The sequence below is a fragment of the Hippichthys cyanospilos genome, chromosome 6 (genome assembly GCF_059441005.1).
Source record: "Hippichthys cyanospilos isolate Australia breed blue-spotted pipefish chromosome 6, RoL_Hcya_1.0, whole genome shotgun sequence".
NCBI lineage: Eukaryota > Metazoa > Chordata > Actinopteri > Syngnathiformes > Syngnathidae > Hippichthys > Hippichthys cyanospilos.
Genome location: NC_142374.1, coordinates 12,771,907 through 12,791,629, shown reverse-complemented (window position 1 = coordinate 12,791,629; position 19,723 = coordinate 12,771,907). Strand labels below are relative to the sequence as shown.

General features: G+C 40.5%; 1 protein-coding gene across 3 annotated transcripts in view; it reads right to left on the bottom strand.

Annotated features, from left to right (window-relative positions):
- Nucleotides 1-19,723, bottom strand: part of znf423 (zinc finger protein 423) — a 129,215-nt gene that overhangs the window by 49,077 nt on the left and 60,415 nt on the right. For 2 of the 3 annotated variants that reach the window (XM_088417873.1, XM_088417875.1), the window contains 13 exons: nt 19,634-19,709; nt 19,241-19,521; nt 18,878-19,161; nt 18,426-18,806; nt 16,932-17,113; nt 16,098-16,637; nt 15,863-16,013; nt 14,765-15,298; nt 14,473-14,657; nt 13,146-13,549; nt 11,682-11,895; nt 10,255-10,339; nt 5,716-5,736 (listed from right to left, as the gene is read on the bottom strand). In XM_088417873.1, the coding sequence (XP_088273999.1) occupies nt 5,716-5,736; nt 10,255-10,339; nt 11,682-11,895; nt 13,146-13,549; nt 14,473-14,657; nt 14,765-15,298; nt 15,863-16,013; nt 16,098-16,637; nt 16,932-17,113; nt 18,426-18,806; nt 18,878-19,161; nt 19,241-19,521; nt 19,634-19,709 (3,338 nt within the window). The remainder of the gene's footprint in view (nt 1-5,715; nt 5,737-10,254; nt 10,340-11,681; nt 11,896-13,145; nt 13,550-14,472; nt 14,658-14,764; nt 15,299-15,862; nt 16,014-16,097; nt 16,638-16,931; nt 17,114-18,425; nt 18,807-18,877; nt 19,162-19,240; nt 19,522-19,633; nt 19,710-19,723) is intronic. The other variant, XM_088417874.1, reaches the window with a different exon arrangement.

Here is a 19,723-nt window from a genome sequence, read left to right as displayed (position 1 = left end):
CCTTCAACCACTCCCCGCATGGCTTTGCATTCCATCTCCTACTGCGCTGCTGCTGCTGCTATTTTCTCCCTTCTCGCTTTATGGGATCTGCACTGCATTCTGCACCGCTTGCCTAGAGCACAATTTCGGATGGGACCGTTGTGAATCAACATCTCGTTTGGAGCCGACGGCTGGTCTTTCCTCACGATTGCTCATTTAGCTATTAACACAAAACATCGCTTAGTCAAGTATGAACTACTGTAAAGGCAACAGGTTCAAAACCACAACATACACTGCATGTTGGAAAACACATCATGCTGGTAGATATATTTACTGAGCCCTTTTCAGAATACAACATTATGCCAGCTGTTCAAAACAAATCAAATGGTGATAACACCATTAATGCCTGACACCATCCACCCATCACTCTTCTGGTTCAACCAAGGCTATCTGGCAAGGTGACCCTGAATCCCAGTCTGTGTGAGTGTGCATATGTAGCTGTGTGTCTGTACTTCTATGCATGCTTGTGTATGTGCGTGCGCTCAATCCCTATAATTAACACCAGCCATTAATGAAGTCCAGCTGCTCAGCAAGAGTACTGAGTGTCAGCCAAAACCTGCCACAAATCACTCCCTTCCTACCACTGTGCAATCCATCCTGTCCCTCACTCACGTTGCTCATTCAGCTTGACGTTCATAAAGCCGCTTCCCTTTATTATATTCTCAGTTTATTTCCTTCTTTTGTTTTTTCAACTCTTCAACACATGGCCAGAAGATAATACTGGACACAATTTTGCAATAGTTTATTTGTCAGGTAATAGTGAATAGGAAATGTAGCAAAATTGGAGCCATACAGAGTGTTTATAATGTTTTCAATTTTCCGTTTTAGACTGTAGTCACTGTTCTGTTTATTTTCAGTAGATGTGATTTGAAATATGTAAATAAAGGCACCCACAAACATACACATACAACAAATATTTACAAAAGAAATTGTACATGCAGGGCCTCCACCTCTCCAGTTAAGAAGTAAGGTCAAGGACAAAAATACCAAACCACATCATTAAATGCAGCATACAATAAGTACATGAATAGAAAAGAGCAGTAAATCCAAATCAGGGTGTTGTGAGAGATAATTAAGGGAGCTGCGGGCAATGTAACAATCAATGTCAGTGATATATAGTGACAGGCAGAACAATTCAATGGCAGTAAGTACAATAGCCCATGTAGCCAACCATTGCCATACAAGCCACAGAAGAAGTCATTGTGTCCTGCAAGTCTTGTATTGAATTAAACAGCCACAGTCAATTTGTGAGTATTTGTGAGAATTGTTTTCTTATAAAATAAATAAAACCTTGGCTTGGATAGGTTTGGGGAGTAATGGAAGAGCTATGAACTTAACTGCCCTCCCATCCACCACAAGTGCCTTTAGGTTATGCCTACAGATGGCATAAGTACAAATGAGATAAAAGTGATTAAAAACCATAACACTTGAACCACGACTGTAATGAATTGATCACAATTAATCTGTGAAACAGTACAAATTTTGACTATTGACTGAATTTAATCACACTGCATTTAAAACTCCTAATTGTAAAAGCGTATAAAAGTCAATTTCCTTCCCAACAAATGTGCATGCAATCACACACACCCACGTGCACAAACACTGACTCCCCACCAGCTGTGACAGATGCGCCTGTCATGGCAGAAAATGAATTCAAAATAGTTAGCGAATTAAGCAGCGAGTTAATTGTTGCTTGGCCTCTGTTTATGGAGCGCGTGAAGGCAAAACGCCTTACAAAGGAAAAGAGCAACAGCGTGTTTTGTGCGTGTACGCATGTTTAATTGTTGTTTGGCAGCTGGCGCTGCCACACCTGGACAGCTTGAGTCAAGCGAGAGAATCCGATAAGGGAATGCATGTAGAGTAAACTATACAGTAAGTATAGTTGGCCTACAGTACACTCAGGAAACACACACAAATAAAAGAAACCACGCAAAACACAATTTTTATAAAAGTAAAGTGGTGTGGGTAAGACAAATCTCCTCACAGGAAGACAAACACACAACACGCTGTATTCCGCTGACTATCTTGCTCATGTCTCTCCCGTCTATTTGTCAGTGTGTTCTATTAGGTTTCCAAACAGCTTGTAATGACTGGTAATAAACTGCAGAAGAAAGAAGTAAATCAAGCGAGAAGATGACAAAATGAGCTCTCCAGGGGGCCCGTGTGCTCCCAGTTTTCAAGACACAATACAAACACACAAATAGAGACACTAACAACTTTGCGTAGGTGTTAATTCATGGTGAAAATCTATTCCGTACCAAAGTACATACATTTCCAGGTTACTTTTAATCCTAGCATTTTTCATGACTAGTAGCACACCTAACAGTAAATATATCATCAATATGGCTAATTCTGTCAAAGCAAAACCTCAGATCTTATTTAATTTACAATCAGTCCCATTCCATCCTCCCGGTCTTTCTTCTCCCCTTCATCTAGCCCTCTGTGATCCTCACTTCCCAGTCCCTTGTCCCTTCATCATCACTCCCTTCCTCACTCTGGTGTCACGGCTCGCTGGCTCCAGGTGGTGAGGGAAGAAGGGAGGAAGGGAGAAAGGGATGTAGGGAAAGATGGCTACATACAGGAGATGGATGGATGGATGGTAGGATGGATGAAAGACATGACAGAGGGGGAGGGCGTGCTGTCATCTGCTCCTGTGTTCCTACATTGCAGCATCTACCAGCATCAACATCCCTTAACATCCCCTTGTACTTGTACATACCCTTTTACTTGTATCAAGTAAAAAAAAAACAAAAAAAAACAAAAACGTAAATGATCAAAGTCAGAGATCCAGACCTACATAATGTGTTTCTTCACATGATTGAAGTGTAGTCTTATTTCTCCTTGCCTGTGTAACTTTAACATGTCACTTTGCTCATGTTGTACGGGCAACAAGGACAGACATGTATCTACCATTTGTTTTCTTTCTTTTTTTTTCCTGTGCTAATGCTACATTCTTCATTTCAGTTCTAAGGCAATGGTTATGCTTTTTCTCGAGTTTCTATTTGCTAACCATGGAGGCAAACCGCCAGGTGAGTAGCAAAATTTGGACCCAGATACAGATAGGATGCAGAAATGGCAAAGTAGAAAGACTTCATATGCAAAATAGAGGAAAACTAGACTTGGACCACATGACCTGAAAAATTAGACCTTGGAGAAACGAGAAAGACAGCATGAAACTGACAACATGCCACTAAGAAGCTGATGCTCACATCCAGTCAGACGTCAATGCTACATGATATAATAAAGGAATCTAAAGGACTACAGCAACTGCAAATCAATTGAAACATCAGGGAACAAATCAGTCTCCACCAGTCACAACATCAAATACAGGACTCTTTAGGACTAAGGTGATTATCAGATAAAATGACAAAGGTGACATATACATGACTATAACAACTGGACATTTAACGGATAACCTAAAGATATCAACATAGGGCCCAGACGATAAGGATTTGATTCCAGCCAAAGCTGGAACGGATTTTTTAATGGGGGAAAAATATTGATTATGGATGGATAGATGATCAATAGAAATAGTTATCATTAATACAACTGCAGTTGTCAATTATATGCAGAGTTTCACTATTCACAGGGTGGCCTGGTACCAAAAACACAACAAAAACCCATTTTGCTTCAAAGAATGCATTGCATGGTACAATTAATAAAGTTATGAGGACATTCTTTCTAGTCGTGTATGTTTGTGTTGAATGAGGGTGTTATAATAACATATTTATGATTCTTTTTTTTTCACTATGTATTTTATGATTTATTTTTGTAAACAGAGACTTTAGGTTGTGTGTAAAGTAGTGACGTCCATGTCATTTGCACAACTTTCTTGCATTGCTCACCTAATTATTGCTTGTAAAAATTAAGATTGCATTAATTTTTTTGAATGACAGTTTTGCAGAATGATCTAATTGACAAATTCCATGCTACAGTATATGTACTGTATAAATAAGGATACAGGTGTAATAAATAATGGTACCAGTGTCATTATTTATACCTTCGTTTTTCATACATTTGTTATTCATAGATTCACACAACCGCTGTAAATGGTTATAGCACATTAAACTAAAAGGTTAAAATAAAATCTGAAAATGGCAGCTATGCTACTTGTAAAAAGTATGTTTTCTTAGATGTTTCCTGAGTTTAATACTGCCGTCCCATAACACATCACACATAACGACAACACGACATCCGAACGTCTACACGACTTTAGCAAGAACATTGACTGCTTTACGAATATTACATGCTCAACCTCTCAATTAATTGAGTGCCGCAGTGAGGGCAACTGGGGGTCAGTGTGTAAAATGCTTTTAATGCTTCCATCTTTTAAGAAACAACAACTCATTTAAACACATCCACAGAGACAAGACGTTTCCTGTGGTGTTTCAAAGTCTCTCAGACTGGACGCTTGTGCCTATGATGGGATTAGCCATGTTCCTTAAGTACCTTCTTTTTTTTCTTTTTTTTTCTCGCCGCTTATTTAAGACTTTAGTCAGCTTTGATTCTCTCTGTTGCGGAACGTTGGCAAATCTCCCTTTGCTTGTTGTGATATCAATTTCATATAAGACTGGTGAGCCTAAGTGTTTTCTTAAGTACAGAGCATTAATGAAGTCACACACCGTGAGGAAAAAGGGCCAGATTAGTCTAAGGCTTATTAGTTCAGGTGCAGCAGGACAGAAGAAAACACCAATGTCTCTGACTGGTGGCAAAGACACACACACACACACGCATGTGCACATGAAAGAACCGTGTGCCACATTATCCACCTCCTTTCGCTCTAAAAGCTTCTTATGCGCCTCATTAACTCTTCAGCGACACAAAGTAACCGGCCCGGACCTTGCTTATCAGGACGCACACAAATACATATTATTGAGTGTATTCATGCACAAGTGTAAAAGGAAGGTCATGAGGCACACAGGCACCAGCTCTGCAACCACTACCGAGATGTCTGTTTAGACAGCAGTCAGACATTACTAGTGAAGCGAAACTGCTTTTTCACTGCAGGCTAATAGACTGCTTAACTGAGTTTACTGCTCTGAACTGGCCACAGCGTAGAAAATAGCCTGCTGGGTTTATTTGAGGGCTTACGTCCCACATAGGGTCTTATACATGTGTAGAAGGGATTGACTGCAGTCAACATCACATGTGAAGCATGAAGCCAGACTGAAAAGATGCACCCTAGAGTTTCAGGTGATTAGGAAGTCATCAGTAAAATGTGATTAGGTAAGGGTAGCTAATGTAAGAACATTAATGGAATACGTTAATGAAAATAGGTAAGTAAAGCTCATCCTGAAGACACATCATTAGTGAGCTCTGTCCAATGGGAACCCTTAGATCCAGGTGAGCGGACATTCAAATACGTTTGTGTGTGTATGGAGTGGAAGGGACAATGAGGCATGCAGCTGGGATTGGGAGGGCCGACTAATTGTGCCAAAACGTGCCCAGTAGCCATCCCCCGCGTGTTGACGTTTTAAATTACATGTTGTCCATTATTCAGATCATTCTACAGGATTGCTGCAATACTTTCAACATGCAATGTGGTTTAAACATGATAGTGTGCCATATCAAATCTATGCATAGCAAGTCATAAACTGTCGATGGGATGCTGATGGGCAGTGAGGCAGCGGAATGCTTGCTGCCTTGCTCAGAGTGGGAGACAGAAAGGGGACAAACCTTGCCGACAGGTGGGCTCTTCTACAGACCATCCCGATGGCAGGTGGAGGAGAGAATGGGCACGGTTAGTAATATGAACTGTTAATGTTGTGAGTGTGTGCCTGGGGGCGGACAGCAAGGCTTGACTAATTTAAAAACTTGTCATCCTCATACAGTACATTTGGGGAAAATTAAAAGTGTCTAGTAAACTATAGAGGTAAAAAAAAAATCACAAATTAAAACATAAAGAAAAAAGATATGCCTCTTTGAAAATGAGCCGACAATGACAGCTAAATGTTTGTTGGCCGTATCAAAAAGCAATGGCCGCAGTATGCTAAAAGTTGACTCGTACTAATTAGAGAAAGCGCGAAAGTGGAGCGCGAGCATGAAGCTCAGTATGCGGTTACGGTCCGTAACTCACAGAGCGCATATTTGACGCACACACGGCTTCATGTTAAGCATGTGTTTTGCGGAGGAAAGAGGAGGTGCAAATATTAAGAGTGTGTCTCATGTGTGTATGAAAGGTCGGGCCTCATGCTGGGGAATTCAGGCTGTGGTGATTAGTGGGACATTAATGGCTGCATGCAACTCATTCTGAGTGTGCACTCAAGGACATGGGTGCCTCTCAACAGTGTGTGTATGTATACTGTAGTGACAAATAGATTGGTAGAAAATTTTGAGAAATCATTTTTAAACTTAGATAGAAAAATAAATTGATCTGCCACCAGGTATAATATTCCAAAGCATATGGCATAACAACAAAATTATGACTATTGCAGTTTTTAGCTTCCCATAGTTTTATAGTACAGGGAATCACATGTTTTCAACTCCCCCCAAAAAACAGAAAAGATAACATTTTGTGATACTGTACTTATTTAAAAAAAAAAAAATCAAAACAAGAGACACCATTTCCTAGTGTCAGCACAGTCTCTTTGACCATTGATTGAAATTTTCAACAAATTGAATTTAACACATGGGCTATTGATTTATTGAGCATCAGATTTTTTAAAAAGGGCTGATCTATGTATATAGTCCACACATAAACCATAATAGAAATATTTACACGTAATAAAAGTACATTAAAACTCCTCTACAACAAAACCGTAATGTGCAAAAAACATAACCCAATGTGAAAAAAACACCTTGCATTAAAGCCTTTCCCTCTTTCTTAATTCCTCATACAAGGAATGTTACATAATTCGAAATGTTTTTTTCATTGCACTGAAATTCATTACAGCAAAAACAAGCATGCAGGAAAAGTCGAGCTTGGTTTATACTTGACGCGCCTGCGCGAGTTTTGTAGCACTTTATACTTTGAGAAAAGTCCCCTGTTATGAAAAAAAAAATCTGGCTGCAAATATGATTTCGTTGTAGAGGAGTTCTTCTGTAAATGTGTTTTAAAGTGTTAAATGACAGTTCGAATGGAATGAGTAAGCGGCCATTAAAAGACACAAAATCATAATGGAGTTACTCTGAATTACATGTGGTCAATTGTGAATGTAATTTCTCAATATAGAAATTTTTTTTATAAAGCAATGACTTGAGCTCCAAATGCTGTCCAACAAGTCAAACTTGTGCTGCGAGGTGCCTTTCTAGGCAAGACATACTGGACCTCTCATTCTTTGCCGTCAATGCTGTCTCTTCCCCTTTATCTGACAGCGCAATTAACGGGGCCGCAGGGGGCATCATGTATTACACATGGAGCCATGTGACAGTCACATTACCGACCTTGATCTTTTCTCCACAGCCACTCAGAGCTGTGATAAGTACAAGAGTGAGTTACAAATTTCTCTGTTTTCCTCAGTAGGCGTCACTATCAAATCTTAATCAATCAATTATCCTATCAATTATTCTTTGGAATAATGGAGCAATCACCCCCCCCCCCCCCCCCCCCCCCCCCCCCCACCACCACCACCACCACCAGCCCCCTCATTTTAAATCTACTAAGGTTGAACATGAGCTCATTATTTTTTCTCATTTCTTCTACAAAGTTCGAATGTGAGTTGGTCAGCGGATATAACTCTGTTACAATATTTATTTTCTTCAGCCATCCATTTTCTATTGCCACTTATACTCACTAGGATGCAGGCACGGAGTGAACATCAAACTTTGCACAGGAAGGCCGCAGCAAGCCAAAAGTTCTGAACTAACTAACCAGTTAGCAATCACAATTAGCATTAGTGTGCTAGTGATTACTGTTTGAGGTGATGAAATACTAACTACTAGTTTACATATACATGTTATATTTGCGTTACAATCCATAGATTGTTTGTAGTGACAGCTTACAGTATATTCTCGAATAATTACATTTGTGTGTTTTATGGGAAATTCTTTCTTTTAGGGAGCTTCATGTGCTAATATTGTCATTGATGAAAGCTGGCTAACTATTAAATCAGAAAGTATTTTAAAGCACAAATATTGCATCGGTCATTTAGCTACTAGGTCAGGGGTGGCCAAGTTCGGTCCTCAAGAGCCACAATCCAGCCTGTTTTCATTGTGTCTCTTCAACTAACACACCTGATTCAAATGATTAGCTCATCAGCATGCTTTGCACAATCCTGATAACGACGCTGATTTGACGCAGGTGTGTTGGTTGAAGAGATACATTGAAAACAGTCTGGATTGTGGCTCTTGAGGACCGAACTTGGCCACCCTTGTACTAGGTGGTCCATCAGCAACAGAGCCATGTATCAAGACAGTCTTTGCACATATGTCTGTGTGTGTGTGTGTTAGCGCTCATAAGCGAGCGAGTCTGTGTATTTCCAGATGGATGGCCATTTTTGTACACACAACTGCACTATGGTGTATGTATGGGTGTTTACTGCTGTGGTACTTTTCCACATTGCAATAGATCATTATGTTCATCATTTTTTTTAAAGATGGAAATAATTGGAAACTTGTGATATCCTCTGTTTGTACTTCCTCGCAAGCTACCATGATAACGCAGCGTAGGTCTGCAAGAAAGTTTTGTGTCGAAAATAGTGGCACGAACATGGCTCTGGTGGCCCGTGAAAGTGAATATCTTTAGTCAAATTATTTTTGAAGTCATCAACCCCACTTGATCATTTTTTTTCTCCCCAATACTGTTCACTTGATCTTGTGGTGTGCCTTCTGGACAGTGACTACCAAAAATGAAATAATAAGTGAAAGCTTCTCAAAATAATCTGCCTCAATATCATAATTACTGTGTGTTAAGCTTTCACAAATTAGTATGTTAATTAACCCAATACTACACGCATGTGTGTATGTGTGTGTGAGGGACATTGCAAAACGGAGGAAAGTGACAAGATAATGGAGAGAGAAAAATGGATGTGCTAGATTTTAACTTGTAATGAATCCACCGTATAGACGGAAGTAGAAGGGAGAGGTTGACATGCAGGCTTCTATGTCTGTTGTGTATCAGGTTGTGTATGGTTGTGTGTTCATGGGTGTGTGTGTGCCACAGGGGTATAAGTTAGGGTTACCCCAGTGGTGGGTCGACAACTTGCATCATGTCTGGACACGTGTCAACTTACGAACACCCACAGCTTCTCTCACATGCATTTTTTTTTTTTTTTTTGAGAACCACTCCACCTCGTTAATCTCCATGACGGCAGCGGTGCTGATGCCGCTGTTTTAGTTGCAAGACAAGAAAAAGTGTCTTCCAGAGTAAGAGTGAGCTCATAAAATAATGAAAACGGTGAAAGTGGACGTTTACCTACTGAGGGCATTTTTGCTTAAATACCAATGATCCTTAGACAATTCACTTATTGTGAGGCTTCTTTTTCAGAAGCAGGTGGCAACAATCCAAAATACATGGGCATCGCCAAATTTAATCTTTTAGATTAAAAAAGGAAATAAAAAGAGGGCTTCCCAAACTGAAGGTTGAAACCCATTAAGGGGTGCAGCTCAATTTTTATTGAGTTGTTGATTGCCGGAGTAAATTGCTCTAAGCTATTTTATCGATCATCAAAAGAGTGCAACATTTCTTGCAAAGTGGGTTTTATTTATAGATGTCTGTCACCACTGTCCAATATACGTAGATTTTCCGACAATAAAACACTTCAAGGATGAATAACATTTAAATTTTAGACCTTCAGCAGAAAAGATCAGAGAAACCCTGTAATAGTGTATATTGTTGTTGTCAGTTGGGAATTCTTAGACCTCCAAAATAGTAATTTTTCAGGAGATTCCAAAAATGATATATTTGTCCATTGTGAAAGTTATCAAGCAAATCCTTAACAGTTTAGAAAATGGTCAATACATTGTAAAAATAACACCCACATGCGATGACTGACTTATAGTGTGGGTTTAAAAAAAAATATGAACTTCACCAAAATGTGACTTTTGAGGTATTTTTCCTGATGACAGCAATACAAAGACTAAAACTAGTTTAACATGTCATCCGTGTGTGTGCATTTCTATGTGGGAGTTTACACAGCGGAAACACTGCGGCAATATTAGACAAACACATGAGGGTACATGTTTCATTGTCATGAACAGAAACTGACATAACACACACGCACACACACACTCACACAATGCAAATAACAACATGGGAAAAAGATGTGCCTCACTCACCGATCATGTGATTTGCAACATGAATCTGGATCTCTCGCTCTGTCTCAAATGTCATTTGGCACTTAATACACTGATAGGTCTTTTTCTGAAAAAAAAAAACAAAAAAAAACAGGAAAGATGAAAAAATACATACTTTTTCAGGTATATAATCAACACACAAGTCCATAAAGTAATGATTTTTTTAAGCTAGAGATGGCTGTGATATTTTTAATTAGTTGAGGAATGCTGTTTCTCAATTGTTGTCAGTAGTCATAAGTAAAACTATTACAAGCTGAAGCAATGAATATTAAAGATCATAGAAGCCCAAACGCAAACAAAACAACAGAGGGATGTGTGTACAGGAGAAAAATAAAGATAGTAAATCGTTGAACAATCAACTCCAGAAAGAAGCAGAGGGTCTGTTTACACATTCACTGCACACAGCAATCACTCATGCACAAACGTAAATACACAAAGGCCCCCAAACTACTGTGTCTTTTGCGTTTGCACCTTGATAGACATGCATGTGCACGTACACACGCCCACAACCCCATTTGGTTCTTTCTGTGCTGTCAAGCTATGCTGAAATAAAGGTGGAAGAAAGCTAGAGGGTCCCTGAAAACTGTCTCCCACGCACACGCGGGGAGGAAACACACTCAAACACAGACATGCAGCAGGTCCCAGGGAGCCAGACTGTCAATATCAAGTAGAGCACACGGCTCCCATCATGCCACAGCACACACCCCAGCCGCAGGATCCAGTGCCCCCACACGCCCCCCTAACTCATGCAAGCAAGCTGTCCAACAATGGCAACACCTCCCAATTTATTTATTTATTTGGGGGGTAAGTTTTCAAATTAATTTGTACAAACTTTAAAAACAATCGGGGCAAATATAACAAAAATTGAGTCAAAAGGGACCAACTCAACTTTCAGGATCATAATTTTAAAATTGATCATTTGAATAAAACAAGAGACCATAGGTTTGTTAGGTTGTTTTGTTTGTTTCCTAACAAAACAACCCAATTTTCGGTTTAGTTCAATTGCACTTTTGGTTTGTTTCATGTGTTTTAAAATTTTACCCAGATTTTGGAGCTAAATTACTAAAATAAGTTGTGTCTCTCTCTCTTTTTGATTCGAAATTTTGTCACAATTTTGTTCATTTTTGTCCCAACAGTTTCAGTACGGAGGTTCATCAATGAATCAAAATAAAAGCCCCTGTCCTCCTATCTTATTGAATCCCAAACATATATTTATATGGCTTTCCGGTCTCCACATATTCAATCCCAGCTACATATCTGTTCTTTTTTTTAAAACGTTAGCGGAAAAGGGTGTCTGAAGATAGCTGGCATTGAATGAGTCAAATAAGCCCCCCAGGATTTTGGAGTGAGTGAAAAATGCCAACGGTTTTGCTAGTGCGCAATCACTGGCCTCTGTAATCACATTTCACCTTGGGCGCAGGTGAAGCCTCTGCCTTCTTCCCCGCCGAACTTGTTTCAGGGCTGACTTCGGGATGGTCAGTCTGAACGTGACTCTCTAAGTCCTCCACGCTTTCGAACTTCACCCCACACTCGGGACACCTGAGCCCAGACACAGGTTTCTCTCCCTGTGCATCAGCAGGTGTGAGAGCCCCTCCTTGGTTGGGGCTCTGGCCGTTAGTGCCCCTGATGGAATCAAATAAGAGAGATTCTCAAGTCATTTAGGGTCACTTAGGGTTAGGGTTAGAAAAAAGCGTTATTGAAAGTACTCTGTATATTTACTGAGGGTATGCCATAATAAAAAAAAATATATATATATATCGATCTCATCAGAATCAGGATTCTCATTTTCCAATCAACCAACAGCGTGCTCACAAAATAAAACAAAACAATATAAAATTCAAAACAATATATAAAAACTCCAAATTAATTCACAAACACATTAATTACTCACATACATGTACTGTACATCTAAATTAATGAAAATACTGTCTGTACTAAATAATACGTTACAAGTTTGACTGATATTGCTCCCAATATGTTCAGAGATGAACAGGCTGGCAGACGCTTCATGATTTGCCCATGCTCGCAATTTAGCTGCTCATCTGAAAACGATTATTTTAATATTCGGTCATAAATGTACTGAAAAATATTTGTATTTTTCATTTTCATTCCGCATAATATTTTGGTACGGCAATTTCCTATGAAATGACAATGTAGTTTGTGCAACTTTTTCTTTTAAATTTTTGTTTATCTTATTTCATAATATAAAAGCTATACAATTTATAGATAGCATCGAAGAGTAGCAGTTGTCCGCATGATATTTTTGTGGAGAAAAAGCACGTTCCCTACATATCAAAACTAAAAAAAAAAAAAAAACCTGCAGACTGAAGTCGTACGATATTTTTCACATCTATATATTGAGGCAGAGTTAATTTTTAATGGAAGCAAATTTCAAATTTCAATTTTTAATTGAAAATTATTTTGAATTGAAAACCAATTCTGAATCGGAGATTCCGAGAACCCAAAATCGTAATTGAAACGTAACGGTCAAAGATTCCCATCCCTAATATTTACATTTAATGTAATTCACCCGAGCTGCCAAATCAGGCTTTACACTGAAAACATTGGAGTTTGAATTTCTATTGGGATCAATACAAATAGTGAGTTTAGTTGAGTTCAAGATTTAGACCATGAAAAACCTTTTTGATGTTATTTGAGGCCTCCCACCGCAGACTCCTAACTTTTACTCTCTTGAGTCTCCTCTTCAGCAGGTATCATTCACATTTTATAAGGTTTGTATTGGTATTTTTTTTCTACCAAAAATTGTATTCTGTCTAAAATTTTAAAAAAAAACTTGTTCTAAATGTAACCTTGAAAATCTTGCAATAGGAACAGTGAGCCAGCCCCCAATGTATTCTAAGTTCCCACTTTACCTGCTCATGCAGCTGGCGCAAAGTCCATAAGGAAGGCCATTGACATCCAGCTTCACCAGCTCTCCTTTATTCTTAAACTCCTTTAGGCAGAAGGCGCACTTGTACAGTTTGTGATGCTGCAGCTGCCCGTTGGGGGAGGAAGATGCCGAACCGTTGCCCGCTCCGTTCCCAGAGCCCCCTCCAAGACTGGAACCAGTTGAGAGCTTCTGCATGTGGAAAGTGCCGTGGATCTTAAGCTCCAGGGTGGAGGTGACGGTTTGCATGCAGACCACACAGCGGAAGCCCGTCAGGGAGTTTCGGAGGTCAGGGTGCATCTGGCAGTGCTCTATAAACTCCTCCTCGCTGTGCAGGGGCATCTTACAGATTCGGCAGGTTCCCGTGTCCAGGCTTTTACTGTGAGTCACCTGGAGCCCAAAGTAATAATCGTGATGCTCCAAGAGTCACATTTAGATTATGAAATTCTTTGTTATGCAATTTTTGTAATTTTATTTTTAATCTAAAAAACTGACAAAATGGGTCAGTACTGACAGGGAGCTAAATTAATGAAAATGGGTAAGGTGTAGTGAGAGAATGAACTGGTGGCTACAATTATCGAACAGATATTTGGCATTTTAACTAGTATTGGTGCCTGCTTTTTTAAAAAATCTGAAGGGCGATATTAAATCAATTTGAAGCTGTCCAGGTAATTATGGTATATATTTAAATTTTTGGTTGAATTTATAAGCAATTCTGCTGACGCTGGGAACACCCTGCACCTTCTGCTTTTGTTTCAATTTAAAACAGAGATAAGAGACATTTTAACATTCGGTTTGAAATTTTGGAGAACTTTACCTACTGTATAAAGCAATTGTGAGCTATTTTTTTTAAGTTTTAATATACTTTTTTCAGATTACCTCGGAAGCACATGAACAATTTTACAAGTATGTTGTCTAAAATTTTGAAAAAGAAAATACTTTTGTTCAACTGAAAAGTTGTTCAAAAGCATAATGCTTGGCGGCATATCAATAAAGCCTAAGAGGTGGAGAGTTTCGTTTATTTTTTACCACTACTAATCTGTGTTGACTGAAAAAACAAAAACAAAACAACAGTCTCTCTTTAGTGTAAAGTGAAAAGTTGTTCAAAAACATAAAACCTGAAGACACTTCAACCTAGATTAAGAAAGTTTGATTTTTTTTTTCAACTTTGACCCTGATATTTTGCTTTTTGACTGAAAATTAATATCAGCTCAATCAATCAATAGACTATCAATAGTCGGTATTGTGTCTGTGTAAAGCTTACAGTCAATGGGTGCATTTACTGCATGCGATTATGAGCCGTATCGGTATACCTTGTGTTCTGTGAGGGTTAACAGAGAGGGGAATCGTTCGCCGCATATTGGGCACATGTAGTGTTTGGCAGGACCGCGGTGCGTCTGCGCGTGTTCGCGCAGCCCCGTCTCAGAGAAAAACGTTCTGGAACAGATGTTGCACTTGTGGTTCCCTTTGATGAAGTCGGCCTTCTTTTTCCGTGAACCTGGTCATTTGGTAAACATTCACAATGGCCGTTATTGAATATACTTGTAAACCTTGCAAAGTTGAGCAAATGAAGATGATTTAGGGTGAAGGAAAACAAGCGGTTACCGGCGTCATCCTCTCCTGGTCGGATGTTATGATCCCGCAGTCGATGGTTCTGAAGAAGGGACTCCATGGTGTAGGCTGCGCCGCAAATGTCGCAGGCGTACATGGGCTCAGAATTGTCCAGCTCCTCCTCACCCCCGCTGGCTTCATGGCTGTTGGCCGTATCTCCGCTAACGCTGTTCTTCAACAGCATGTTCTGGAGGTCGGCTTGCTCCGCAGCAGCCACTGTCGTTCTTTCCCCACCACCTGTGCCTCCAGCGCCCGTGTTTCCTCCTCCTCTTTTGGCCGACTGAGTCAGTCCATTGGGCGTGCCGTTTTGGCTACTGCCGCTCCCGGTGCCACCTCCATTGCCGGCGATGCCCCCGTCAAAGATGCAATGCTTCTCCCTGAGGTGTCTTTCTAACAATGAGATGGCATGGAAGGATTTGCCGCAAAAGCGACATGTGAACTTCTTGCTGTGAGTAGTGATGTGACACTGAAGCTCCACTTCCGTTCCAAATGTCTCTCCACAGAAGATGCACTTCCTGGGCTTGAGACCTTTGAGAGACAAATCAGATTACAATTACGTATATACAGGCAATCTAGCAAGCCGAGAGCCAGTCTGTTTTGTTAAAAAGTGATCAGTAGGAACAGCAACTGTATCATGCTGTCAGAATCAATGTCATTCGCGTCATCATTAAACAGTCATTCACATCTGTTAAACTCCTTTAGAAAAGTACAACAAAATGGATTTTTAAAGGTATTAAATGCAAATAAAAAATATGGCAATATTACATGAATTATGGAAACAATATCAACTTTTACCTACTGAAAATGGCTACAGTACTCAGTTAAAATGTCCCTTCAAAGAATAATAGAGCTTGTTTTTTGGATTTAGCCACTCCCAGCAATGTTACATTCATGTTTATTTATTCACTTCTCAGTGGTTATTGTGCATTTTTTGTGTGCTGCGAAAGTTTTGTCATTTGCCTTTGCCTATGTATGTTTTTTTGTTTTTTTTTTGTGTGTGTGTGTGTGTGTGTGTGTGTGTGTGTGTGAATTGTAACAAAGTGCATGCTATATCTATGAACGCAATATTTGATAGTATGCTGCCAGGTGTACCTGCTCCAAGCCCTCCAGGGAGGCCTGACCTCTGGCCCACGTGGTTATGCTTTACATGGAGCTGAAGTTCTGTCTCCTTCCTGAAGTCCCAAGCGCAGGCCGTGCAGCGAAAAAGCTTCTTTTCATTGCTGTGCTTCACTGCTAAGTGAACCTAAACAAGAAACACCAACATCTACTTATTCAGGCAGGCCACATAGTAAGAAAATGAACATGCGCTGTCCAGTGGATCCTTCACCTGTATCGAGACCTTGGAGTCAAAGACCTCCTGGCAGAGTGTACAGTGGTACAGCACAAACGTGTGCATGTCCAAGAGATGCTTCTGCAGGTCATCCACCGAGGAGAACTGCTTGTCACAGCTCTCACACATGTACTGAGTGGACGTGGTCATGTAGTGCACAGTCAGGTGTTGCAGCAATGCCTCCTGGGATTCAAAGTCCTCTTTGTTACACTGAGGGCAAGACTGGCGCCTCAGTAGCATCTCCAAATGGGACTTCAGGTGGGCCTGGAAACCCTCAAAGCTGGCGAATCGCATATCACACTGGTTGCATGGATAGTCCCCGTTGCTCCCTACGGAAGGTGTGGAGTCCCCTCCCAATCTGTGACGTTTCGGGGAGGAGATCTCCACATCAGAGGAGGAGGGGCTTAGGTCAGCCACCTTTGCCTGTCTCTTGTTGTTCGCCAAAGGAATGTTCTTGTGATTCTCCTTTATGTGCTTGGTGAGCTTGAGGAGTGAACCGAAGATCGGAGAGTTGGTGCAATACGGGCAAGAGTAAACCTGTGCGTAGAAAAAAAACATTTTAATATCCTTAGAGTGTAAATGCATACGATGCCTCAGTAATTATTGCAAGCTCACGTAAAAGACATTCTATAAAGAATATCTTTCTTGTTGCGATACTCTTATCATGCCCAGAAGGGAAATTAAAATAAGTTAAGCGGTTACGGTTGATTTGGCGTACGTATGAAAAAAAAAAAAAAAAAGAAAAAAAAAAAGCTTCTCATTACACTACACGCAAAGAAACTGTTAAATAAAAATATTGTGCATGATGTTGATTTTTTTATTATTATTCACCTCCATGAATGATTGGGATGCAGACTGTAACACAGGAGATTCCAATTTGGTCACCGCTCCCCCAGAGGCTGTCCCGCCTGTCACCGCTGAGGTGCAATGAGTCTGCTGAATGTGTTCCGTCAAAGACGACTCCGTCAAGAATCCCATTGAGCACTGGTTGCAAAAGAAGGCATGGTTCCCCTCTGTGGAGTAACACAATGTAACGGTGACTTGGGTTATGTTTGAATATATATACTTAGACAGTACACATAATTCTCATTCTAACAATTCCAGGAAAGAAGCATAAAAATAAACTAACTAACTAATTTCCATGTACCTGATGGAAGTAGTTAGGCTACTTGTCAATATATTTACAAGTGACTCCCTGATTTTTGCGTTTACTTTTCATGTATGTTTCATATCTTAATTAGGGATGGGCATGAACAAAAGCCTACCTAGGAAAGAAAAACATGGTTTATTAAGAATAACTGCATCCAAACATGGTTCTTACTTCACTGGTTGTATTAAAGCAACCTTACAGAAATCTGAGGAAACGATTAGATTAGGCCTCTATGATGAGGTGACTTGAGCTGGGCTGTCGTGTTGCTGTGACCTTTCCATGCTCTGCATCTACCTATCTGTCAACAGTATACATTGGCACACATAATCTAGTCTGTTAAGGTGGTAAGGTCACGCATAGACACGTGGGTTAGATAGTCACCTTCCCTGTGGGTGGGTGCCCGAGGTATATTTATAGTAGGAACCATTTGCTGAGAGATGAGACCTTCTTCCGCAACTTTGCAGAATATGGCTCCTGTCTAATTGGTCTTTCTGACGTATAGCAAATAGTTCAGCAGAGATCAGGCAGTCTCTTGGTAGGTACTATAAAAATAGAGAGCACTAAAGACAAAATAACCGAGCAACGGTTACTCACAGATCTTTACAAAACTATTTGGCTAGACAACATGCTCAGGCATACTTGCCAGCAGGGGGCAGAGATGTGACAGCCAATCTATCCTTTCTTGTCTCAAACTCACTGTTTGCATTTTTTTTATACTATTTAGTTATCTCAGTTAATTCTACAAATGTTTACTCAATTCAGTCAATATTGATAGATTGAAAAGCCTTTTGTCTGTAATGACTTTTACAAAATTAGGTTTTGTGCCGTGCAAGGACAAAAAATCTCATGGCATTTTAATCCCGTGAAATTTTGCCATATGAGATCCAAATCCTAAGATCAAGAAGACTCCCCTTATTTTAGAAATGATTAAAACTGTACTTTTGTTATATCTGGGAAAAAAATTCCATTTTATTTCCTGCATTTCTCTTGTTTTCTGTTCTGTTCTTGACAAAACAGTTGCAAATTTTTGAGTGATACCCTGAAGTCTTTTTTTTTTAAATACTTCAGTCAAAAAGCAGGCTGCATTGTTTTGTTTTGAATTAAAAAAAAAAGAAAGAAAAAAATCTTGTTACAGTTATTGTTCAGCGGGCATTGAATCATCAAATTTTTCTTACCTAATGTAGTGGAACCTGCCATAATCCCACCAGGCAGACAGTGCGACACTCTAATGTGCTCTTGCAAAGTGTTAATGTCTCCAAACATGTCAGGGCAATAGTTACAATGGAACGCTGTCACATTTGTAAACTGCAGAAGGGGGAAAGCTGCTGCCGCCGGGCTTCCCGTTCCTCCGCTGGATCGGTGAGCTTTGCGCACATGCTCATTCAGATTGTAGAGTGTCGGCAGCGTGTCCAGGCAAAGCTGACACGTATGGCTCTGCTGTGGTTTGTCGGCATGGATGGTTTTTAAATGAATCTCCAGCACTGCCAGGCTATTGAAGTCTCTCTTTGAGCAGTAAGGGCAAGAATACGTCACTTTAGCCCAATTCCCTCCTCCACCTAGGGAGGTATACTGTTAGAAAACTATACAGTGAATCCATCAGCAGCATCAGACAAGACTCATGACATACCTCCACCTGGATGCGCTAAGCTTATCCCCATCTCTTCCCCACTGTCGTTGCCTTTTCTGCGGCCTCGTTCACTGGTCTGGTTGGGCTTCAGGGTGGAGTCGGGGGTAGAGCCTCTCTCCAGGCTGGCACTGGAATCTGGAGTAGCGGAACTCATTGAAGCGACGCTCCCCAGTGCGGGGTCAGGACTGGTAGCACTGTGATTGGAGGAGTCAGGCTGGCGGTGGCTGTCGAGGTGGCAGTAGACATCCTCGACAGAGGGGAATTGTTCTAAACAAACAGGACATCTGCAGTAGGAGAAAAAAAAAATACATTAGCCTGCTTCAATACTGCTTGAAGATAGTGAAAATGAGTTTTCTCCTGTACTTGTGTTTGCGGTTAGCATGCTGCGCGTCAATATGAGTGAGGAGTGAGGGCTCGTCAAGGAAGATCTCTGGACAGTGAATACACTGCAAATCGGCTCGGTCGGAAAGCTGGGGGTGCCTTGTCAGAACATGTTTCTCAAGCTCATCCGTTTGGCTGAAAGTCTCCTCGCAGTAATCGCACATGTACAAGTCCTGCTCCAGGTCAACGTCTCCTCCAACTCCCTTTTTGCCTCCGTCTTTCTCGCTCCTCAGCGCAAGGTGCTCTCTGTTCTTGCGGTGAGCCTGTGAGGGAGAAGGGAGCCAAATGTCTTTAAAAAATGTATCTTGAAACATGTTGTACATTACTTCAGTCTATTTTCTGTATTGAAGAAAGGAGACGTAGCGGTCAGTCTACCTGCATGTGACTCTGCAATGATGAAGTGGAGGAAAAGCCTCGTTTGCACACGCTGCACTTAAATGGTTTGCTGGAGCTAAATGTGGATTC